Here is a 9,565-nt window from a genome sequence, read left to right as displayed (position 1 = left end):
AGATTTTTGTCAAATGCAACAGCATGGCAAAGAGTATCCTCTCAGAGTTTGTCCAGCTCGTGGTGTGCTTGCCTTACAGCAATTACATCCCATTTCACAAAAGAGATTAAAACCAATTGCCAAAGCAGTCTTAATAGAAGAACACTAGCTCCTGAGTTGCAGGTGATACAAGTTCATAACCTTTGGTGAGCTGACAGGATATTGCGCACTTAAGTCTGGGTCTTAGGGTCAGTATTGAAAGCCCAGCTGATATGTGGGAGACTCATGGAAGTACTCCTGCCAAGTGTAGTGCTATGAACTTCTGGCTGCAGAGGCTGGACACCCTGCATTTCCCAGCCACCCTTCACGCACGTGCCACAGGCTAGATGGTGGCAGTGGGCAGGGGCTTTGCGTGGCCATTGTGCCACAGACTGACCAGCTGTCCTGGGACCCAGTGGCCCAAAGGCTTCCACAAGCAGTTAAGCACAAGTTAGCCTGGAGGAGACTGAGAGCCCTGAGACCTTATCATGATCTGCAACTTCCTCAGGAAGGGGAGAGGCAGACGCTGATCTCTGTGGTGATCAGTGACAGAACCCGAGGGAATGGCATGAAGCTTTGTCCGTAGTGGTTTGGGTAGGGAATTAGGGGAAGGTTCTTCACCCAGAGGGTACTTTGGCACTGGAACAGGCTCCCCAAGGAAGCGGTCAGACCGCCAAGCCTGACAGAGTTCAAGAAGCATTTGGACAACGCCCTCAGGCACATGGTGTGACACCTGGCGTGTGCTGTGCAGGGCCAGGAGCTGGACTTCGATGATCCCAGTGCGCTCCTTCCCACACAGGATACTCTGTGACACTAGGCCTCCCCTCTCCCTACGAAGCGGGGGTCTCGATGGGGCGTGGGACACGAGGCTCCGGGAAACAGAAGCCCCCTCCCGCCCCCAGCCCCCCCGGCTGCGCTCCCACCCCTGCCCGGGCAGACCCTGGCCGGGTGCCAAGGGCCGCCGTGCCCGGGCGAGACGCCGCTTGTGGCCCGGCCCCTCGGCAGCTCCTCCTCCGGGGCGGCGCGGGCGGGCCGCGCCGGGGCTGTGCCGGGCCCCGCCGCCTGTCGCCGGAGCGCGGCCATGGCCACCCTGCTGCCGCGGGGCGCCGCAGCCGCCCGCCGCCTCCTCCTGCTGCGCCCCGCGCCGCTCGCCCCGGGGCCGGCGCGGGCCGCCAGCCGGGCCCTGCCCGCCGCCCTGGTGCGTCGGGGCGGCCTGGTGGGCGGCCGATGGGTGGAGACGGCCGCCGCTTTCCCCGTGCAGGACCCGGCCAGCGGCGAGGAGCTGGGCCGGGTGTCCGACTGCGGGGCGGCCGAGGCGCGGGCGGCTGTGCGGGCCGCGCACGAAGCCGGCGCCGCCTGGGGCCGCCTCCCCGCCAAGGTGAGCGGCCGCGGGAGATGGCGGCGAGGGGGCCCCGGTCCGGTCCGGTCCGGTCCGGTCGGGTCTCCCGGGGCCTCGCTTGCCCGTCCCTGCGTGCGGCGGCCACGGCAGCCTTGTCTCTCCCTCCTCCCAGGAGAGGAGCGCGCGCCTCCGCAGATGGTACGAGCTGATGATGGAGAACAAGGAGGAGCTGGCGCGGATCATCACAGCCGAGAACGTGAGTGGGGCAGCGGGGGTGGGCACGGGCACTGCCCCGTGCTGGCACTCGCGCTGGAAACCCAACACAGGCAGGCGAACAGGGACACCAAGTAAAAGTGACAGCCGTCAAGCCTCTCCCTGCGTGTTTCACCATATAGCCATCATGTCCTTTTTAATAACTTTGGGCATATTGTGCACTCACGTTGCTCTGCTAGGTCAGTGGGTGACGTTTGAAACATTCCTCCTCCGGACGTACATAAAGTGCATTGGTTTGATAACGGTAGTACCTAAGCAGAGGAAATCAGACCCTTGTTGTCCTTCATGGCCTGCAAAAGCCTTCATCCACCTAAACCATGATCCCTGTGGCAGAAATGTTTGTGACTGGGAAAAATCATGCAAGTCTTCAAGCTGGATTCATATAGTCTGTATCACTGAGCAGTCTGGGAGCTCACAAACTGGTGTAGTTTTGAACAAAACCTTGCTGGAAGATACTTTAGCAGCTCCTCTGTTGAGTCACAGCTGCTAGTGGTCGTTCAGTCCATGGGATCAGACCTGGGGGTGGTCCAAAGCAATATTCCTAAAACAAATATGCCTGGCATAAACATAGTAAATGCATACTACATTTGCTATTTCTCTTCCTTGTCCTGGGCAGGTATGAATCCAGGCACAGCATACAAATTATTGACTATACTATGACTGTATATTGAATCCACTCAACTATTGTGGCTGCAATCATATAATCCTTGCTGGAGATCACAGTATATGTCAGAGGGAGGGCATTATAAAGTACTCTGAAAATAAGAGAAACTCCAAAATTACTTGAATTTGTTTGTATTGCTTCTATTTGCTGCTTACAATGTATCTTCAATCTGATTTAATCAAAGGGGAAGCCTCTGAAAGAAGCACAGGGTGAAATCACGTATTCTGCCTCGTTTCTGGAGTGGTTTGCGGAGGAGGCTCGACGGATTTATGGTGATGTTATTCCAGCATCGGCAAAGGACAGAAGAGTCCTGGTGCTGAAGCAGCCAGTAGGAGTGGCAGCCATTATAACCCCAGTAAGCATAGCTGAACTCTTCTGAGTCACATGAAGGTTTTCAGCTCAGCCCCTAGTTCAAAATGTCACTTACTTCTGCAAAAACAGGAAGCAAAATTTTCCCAACTTTGATTGTACTATTTTCTCTCTTCCTAGTGGAATTTTCCCAGCGCTATGATTACCCGGAAGGTTGGTGCAGCTCTGGCAGCTGGCTGTACAGTAGTGGTGAAACCTGCAGAGGACACACCTTTATCAGCATTAGCTCTTGGGGAGGTGAGCTTTCAGTACTAAGCTTTACCTCAACAGTGGACCGGTTCTGTAAACCGGGAATCACATGGCTTGGAAGGTAGCTCTGGCCAGCTTCATATATGAAGAAAGGACAAACAAGTATTTTAGTTTATTGAGAATCTTTGCAAATTGCCTCTAATATGGTCTAGAGCCTCAAAGTGGATCGGGCCATTTTGATACTCAAAATATCCTTATATCTTTATTTTAGTTCTTTTGAACACAGCTTAAACCAGAGCAAAGGTGCTCTCTCAAGCATCTGTGGCAGCTGTTCCTGGTTGTGCTGAGTCCTTTTGGCCTCCATTGACTTACAGACTGTTTTCTTCAAAACTATGAACAATCATTAAGTGACTGTTCCTCTTACAAAATGCACTAATTATGCAAATTCTGTTTTTCTTTTGTTGCAGCTTGCAAACCAGGCTGGAATCCCAGCAGGAGTGTATAATGTTGTTCCTTGTTCCAGACAACAGACAGCAGCTGTTGGGGAAGTTTTATGCACTGATCCATTGGTATCCAAAATATCTTTTACTGGCTCTACAGCAACAGGAAAGGTACATACGTGGACAGAATATCCTTGAAGATTATTACTGTGGTTATACTAGAAAGGTAGGGGGAAAGTGTGTGCTTTTATACAGAGCCTTTTGTCCTGGCTACTGTACACAGATTGTCCAAATAATTGTGTACCTCTTGAGATACTGCTTATATGTTTTAGCATCAATACTTCACAGAAGAATGCCTGTCTGTAATTCTTGATAACTGCCTTGTATTAAACTATAATATCAACAGTCCTGTACACCATGTTCTTGGTTTATATTGTAAGGCGACAACATACTTATAAGAACACTGAAACTGAGTTTCAAATGTGCCATTCAAAAATGGCTTCAGCACTTGAGAGAAAGTATTAGAGGAGTGAGGACCTGGAATCTCTGCTATGAACTGTAGTCAATGAGCAATCTTGTCACCATCTCTAATTGAATCACTAAAACTGAATGAAGCAAAAGTCTGGTATCAAGGCAAATCATAATACCAAATTCTGTCACATCTTGGAAAACTTTTGTAAGAGTAGTCAAGTTTTTATTACCAAAAAAAAAAATAGAACAAACAAAAAAGAGTTGACAATATTAGTGTATAAAAGCTTAACCTGACCTGAAGTTGATCAAAATCTTTCTCTGCATTAGTCCTTGGCCAGAATTTCATCTTTAAGGATTTTAATGGATGAAAGTTGCTTTTGTCATAGGAGAGGGTCTAATGTTGTAGAGAAGATGCAGATTATTTCCTTGCCAGAGTTCATTTTTCACTCCCTTGCATCCATGATTCCACTGTTCACATCTGTTAGAGGTACAGACGTGTGTGTCTCTTCTGTTGCCTACAGATCTTGCTGAAACACGCAGCTGGCACTGTGAAGAGAGTTTCCATGGAGCTTGGAGGACATGCTCCTTTTATTGTGTTTGACAGCGCCAATGTGGACCGGGCTGTCGCAGGAGCCCTTGCTTCTAAGTATAGAAACTCAGGACAGGTGAGAATTTTTGTCCTTGTTTCTAGACAGTGAAGAGTTGTACATAAAGTTTAAGTTGTAAATAAGCTATTTTATGTAAAAGGAAAGCATAGAACACTTCATTGTGAAGAGAAAGGTGCTGCACTCACAAACGGTTCTGGGCACTAAAGCCAGTTACCAGTAAGTCTAAATAGCAACACTGAAATACCATGTATTTTTGTCAGAGCAAAGGGGTAGCGCAAATAGACCATTGAAAGCACTTATAAACAACTTTCAGGAAGAAAGCAAACTCAAACTCAGATAATAAAGGAGTTAGAAAAAAAGACCCCTGACCACAAAGTGTGATATGAGTTTTTGCTGCTCAGTCCAGCATTCTGCAGTCTAATTAGAAGGTATTTCATGCAGCTTCTGGACCTTGGTTGATCCATATATCTGAGTCCACAAAACTCACAAAACATTTCCCCAACATAAGCAACTCAGCAGTGTGACATATTTCACACACCCACTACTGACAGCTTGTTGAAGTTGTATTTCTAAAGTGAAATGGGTGGTCAAAGAAATGGCATAGCTGGGTAACATCTTAGGATGAGGGATGAGAGGCAGGGGACATCAGTGTAGTAACCTGATTCTGTGGCGTGAAGGCCAGAATGAATTAATAGATGGATTAAATACAGTTTAATACATAAATAGATGGATTAAATTAATAAATAGATGGATTAAATACAGTTAAAACTAACTAGGGTTTTGTCTTGTTTGTTTTCAGACTTGTGTTTGCACAAACCGTTTTCTGGTGCAAAAGGGAATTCATGATGAATTTGTGGAAAAGTTTGCTAAAGCTATAGACAAAGAACTACATGTTGGAAATGGATTTGATGCAAAAACTACCCAAGGACCACTAATAAATGAAAAAGCAGTGGAGAAGGTATAAGTAAATATTTCATTTTTACCATTCTAATTTTCTTTTTATGATCCATAAAATAACTTCACATTTATGTTTCACCTTTTTTCCCTTGTTTTATTAGAGCATATTTGCAGGGTGGCTGGAAGTGTATTCTGTCCCACAAGACTATGTGCACTTATAGACAAACAGATGTAGACAGTTCATGTATCATCCCTCTGTTTCCTTTAAGGGAGAGGCCTACTTTAGGAGAAACTGATTCCTCCTGATTACTCCCTAGCTGTTCTCAAGTCCATTCACTGAAATTGGATACATTGTGAGAGCTGTACCACTGTACAGCTGCAGTTCTGAAGCACTGTGATTGACAATTTCTTTTGAGGAACAGTGTTTCTTTTTGGCAAAAGCTAGGCAGAATAATTTCTCGGGGTTAAAAATACCAGTACTCTGGATGTTGTAATCACGTGAAACTTCATGTGCATGGTTTGGGTCTCCTGTTTTCGTGATCTGCAACTCCAGGAATATTTACTTTTAAAAATATCCTAACAAATCACATATTTTATAATATTTCGCTCTTTCTAAGGTTAAAGATTATTGAGTCAAGTTGCCCATACTTTGTAAGATATTACAGCTCAGTTGCATGCAGGCTTGGTTTGAATCCATTATACATGAATGCTGCCAGATTCTCTTTATAAAAGCATAGGAAAATATTCAGTTTTTTGGGAGACAAAGGATATAGTCCTTGAATCTCTTTCTTTCATGTCTTCCCTTTTTGCATCACAAAAGTGTAGTATGTGTATCAGGTGCAACTGTATATACAAATAAACAAACACTGAATATAGTCACTTCTGTAATTTCAAAGGACAGTATTCTAGGTGGGGATTGCTACTTTAGTTTTCTTATTGCTTTGTTGTCTTTAGATGAATTGTAAATATAGGGGGTAGGTAGAATCATAGATGTAGGAAAATGTTCTTTCCAGTTTCATCTTGAGAGTTGTTTCTCTTTCCATGGCAGTCATACACTTCATTTCCGTAGTGCTTGATCACTGATAGAAGATTCAGTTTTTAGTCCTGCAAAGACTTTTCCTCATATTAGGTGTAGGCTTTTAATTTCTACAGAAAAGTGGGCTGGGGACCACATTCATAATTTATCCCTCTGAAATTATGTCAGACTGAGAGAAACAAGAATTGAAGAAAATAGATAATATTGCACATGATCCTCTGCAAAATGTAAACCTCTCTTCAAAATTTTCTCTTAAATATTGGGAGAGTATTATTTCTTCAGTGGGAAATGTATTATTGCTCATTCTTAAATGTTGACTTTAACTTTTGTTATGAATACCTCAGGTAGAGAAACACATTAAGGATGCAGTTTCTCAAGGAGCATCTATTGTGACTGGAGGGAAACGACACAGCTTGGGGAAGAATTTCTTTGAGCCAACATTACTTACTAACGTTACAACAAAAATGCTTTGCACCCAAGAGGAGACATTTGGCCCTTTAGCACCAGTTATCAGGTAAGATTATTAATTCCACAGATTAAAATTAACAATTAAAAACCAATGAAAGATTATTTTGAATAAACAAAATTTGAGACACAAAAAATATTTTTGTATCATTACACAAGTCTTGTAAAAAGATTGGGGTACACATATGAAAACATACTTTGGATATGTGGCTTGTTTGTTTTTTTCTTGACCTGCATCTCTGCAGCATCTCTGTAGCACCTCTGCAACATTTTGAAATTTAAGGTATCTCAATGGTTAAGCAAGACTAGATAACAGCAAAATCTTCATTGGCTTCATGATCTGTGGTATGAAACAGGAGACAGGACTTTTGAGTTTGTTATGTGATTTGCTAGTCCTAAGCTTTTTTGACAGAGGATGACTTGGAGCTGTCTGTTCTCCTTAAAGCCTTCCCTGCCTTTGTGCAGAGCAGTAGGATGTGATTGAAGAACATCCAGTTATCTCTCAGACTTCAGAGTGCTGTGTAGTTGGGGAAATAGGTAGACTAACCCATGTGAAGTAAATGTCTTGGTAGCATCTGGCTACCTCAGGGGGATAAAGCCAATCTTAACTACTTAACTGCAGTTTAAATTCAGAGAGAGGTAGACACTTCAGTGTTTCAAAATGAAAGTTAAATTAGCTTTTTAATGTACACTTTTGGGAAAAATAAATTGACATTTTAATTCCCGATAAGACTGCTTCTTGTCAGTAAGTCAGCAAGACAGCAGGTGAACTGTGGGCCTCATTTTTCTTTTTCTCTTTCTATTGACAGATTTGAGACTGAAGCAGAAGCTGTTGCTATAGCAAATGCAGCTAATGTGGGTTTAGCAGGTATGTTTCTCTGTCAGATAAGTGTATTTATTCAGTTTGGTGAGCTTTTGTGCTGTGGGGAGATGATTTTCAGTGTCATTAAGTATCTTTTTCAGTCTTCTGCAATTCTTCTTACTGATTTTCACTCCTGTATCTCTGTGTCTGCACGACAGGATATTTCTACTCCCAAGATCCAGCTCAGATCTGGAGAGTTGCAGAACAGCTGGAAGTTGGAATGGTTGGTGTTAATGAAGGCATTATCTCATCAGTGGAATGTCCTTTTGGTGGGGTAAAGGAGTCTGGCTTAGGGCGAGAAGGCTCAAAATACGGCATTGATGAATACTTAGAAATAAAATATGTCTGCTTTGGAGGATTGTAAAAGCCTTCAAACAGCACAATCCCCACAACTTGGGAAAGAGTGCTGTTGTTTTTATAAGCTTCTTGAGCCAGAAATAGGTATGAATGCAACTTCTACCTTCATTAGAACTAATCAGCCTGTCCTGTGTGTGTATAGAGATATCTACAATATTCTGTGCTGCCAAATGTTTTTACATAGTCTTTGTTTATACATCCAGTTTTTCAGCAATGTGATCACAATGTCCATTATTTTTAGTAAAGAGTAGAGATGTACATTTATTGTTCTTGGATTATCCCTGTGTAACTGGGAGAACTTTGAGATTTGTACATAACGAAAAGAGATTGTGACCTAGGGAAACTAGAGCACCATTTTTTACTACCTTTACTCTAATTTCAGTGTGGATAAGGGAGGCTTTGGGATGGCAGTCTCCCTTTAGAATTTTGTGTAAATACTCATACTTTCTGATGTGGTTATGTGACCTCCTTTAGAAGCAAGTGTGTGGGTTTTTTGGTTTTTGTTGGTTTTGGTTTGTTGGTTTTTTGTTTGTGTTTTTTGTGGGGTTTTTTTTGGTTGGTTGGTTTTGGGTTTTTTTTTTTTTTAAATTGTGGGAGAAATCTGCTGCTTACAAAAGGTGAGGAATTGTTTTAAGCTATATCTAGGCATCCACATAGGCTAACAGACAGCTTTTTCAGCACTGTTAATGCTGACTGCAGGGCTGCTTTAAGTTTTTGAGCAAAGATGTGTACTTCGGGCTTAACAGCTTGCATGTCTAGGATGAAATACAGCTCTTGTTTGATGCCTGCTAGCCCCAGGAGTCCTGGGAACAGAACTGTCCAGGACAAAGAATTGCTGGCTTAGTGAGAAGCAGGAGAAAGATAAGATACTCACAGGAACAACGTGCAGAATTATAAGGGCAGACTGTAAGGGCTGTGTGAAGAAAGCTCAAGTGGTGACATGATAATACAGATAAACTCCCTCTCTTCCATAAAAAGACCATGACTCTCCTTGGGTAGAAGTACAGTCCCTGATGTAAATATTGCTCAGTGTCTAAAGGAACATAACTCACCCCCTTCAAAGAATAGGAGCAGATATCCATCCCTGTGGGTTTTGTGTCTTGAATTGGATTTGTGGTTACACAGGTGAAGGTCCATTAGGGAGGAAAGTTTAAAAACCTTTGAACATGGCTCATTTGCAAACTAATAAAGATCTAAATAGTGGTGATTAGAGGTGAGGCTCTGACCTTAGGCTTGACCTCACTATTCTGTCATCTTCAAAAGATGATGTAAGGCTTCCTTAGTATGAAATAAACAATGTTGTTAAAAACATTTTAATAGCAGTCAAAGAAAGCACTTCAAATGTGCAATGTTAATTTGGTGAATAAATCATCACAGCAGAAGTTAAGTGGAATAAATTTTGTTTCTTGTGTTCATTATTAAAAATACATAAAAGAAGGCTACGGAATCCTTCTTCCTGTAAAGTCATGAATGTACCCTTTGAAATGAAATATTTTAAAATATTTTATCCCATCAGGCAAAGAGGTACCAGGTAACACAAGACTTGGAGAGGGAGGGGAGATCAAGCTGGAATGGAG

General features: G+C 43.3%; 1 protein-coding gene across 1 annotated transcript; it reads left to right on the top strand.

The window, feature by feature from the left end:
- Positions 1-23: 23 nt before the first annotated feature.
- ALDH5A1 (aldehyde dehydrogenase 5 family member A1) lies at positions 24-8,536 on the top strand. The gene is made up of 11 exons (XM_038126906.1): positions 24-62; positions 857-1,396; positions 1,530-1,613; positions 2,479-2,649; positions 2,784-2,900; positions 3,320-3,463; positions 4,285-4,428; positions 5,171-5,329; positions 6,649-6,818; positions 7,579-7,637; positions 7,790-8,536. The coding sequence occupies exons 1-11, from the start codon at positions 24-26 to the stop codon at positions 7,993-7,995; spliced, it is 1,833 nt and encodes a 610-aa protein (XP_037982834.1). The 3' UTR covers positions 7,996-8,536.
- The last annotated feature ends 1,029 nt before the right edge of the window (positions 8,537-9,565 follow it).

Source organism: Motacilla alba, chromosome 2 (genome assembly GCF_015832195.1).
Source record: "Motacilla alba alba isolate MOTALB_02 chromosome 2, Motacilla_alba_V1.0_pri, whole genome shotgun sequence".
Classification (NCBI taxonomy): Eukaryota; Metazoa; Chordata; class Aves; order Passeriformes; family Motacillidae; genus Motacilla; species Motacilla alba.
This window is presented reverse-complemented; position numbering and strand designations above follow the sequence as displayed.

Excerpts from the sequence above, each read along its gene's own strand:
- ALDH5A1 (XM_038126906.1), top strand. The coding sequence starts at position 24 with ATGGCAAAGAGTATCCTCTCAGAGTTTGTCCAGCTCGTG. Across the intron at positions 3,464-4,284 it reads GCTCTACAGCAACAGGAAAG|ATCTTGCTGAAACACGCAGC; the intron begins GTACATACGTGG and ends TGTTGCCTACAG. Across the intron at positions 7,638-7,789 it reads AGCTAATGTGGGTTTAGCAG|GATATTTCTACTCCCAAGAT; the intron begins GTATGTTTCTCT and ends TCTGCACGACAG.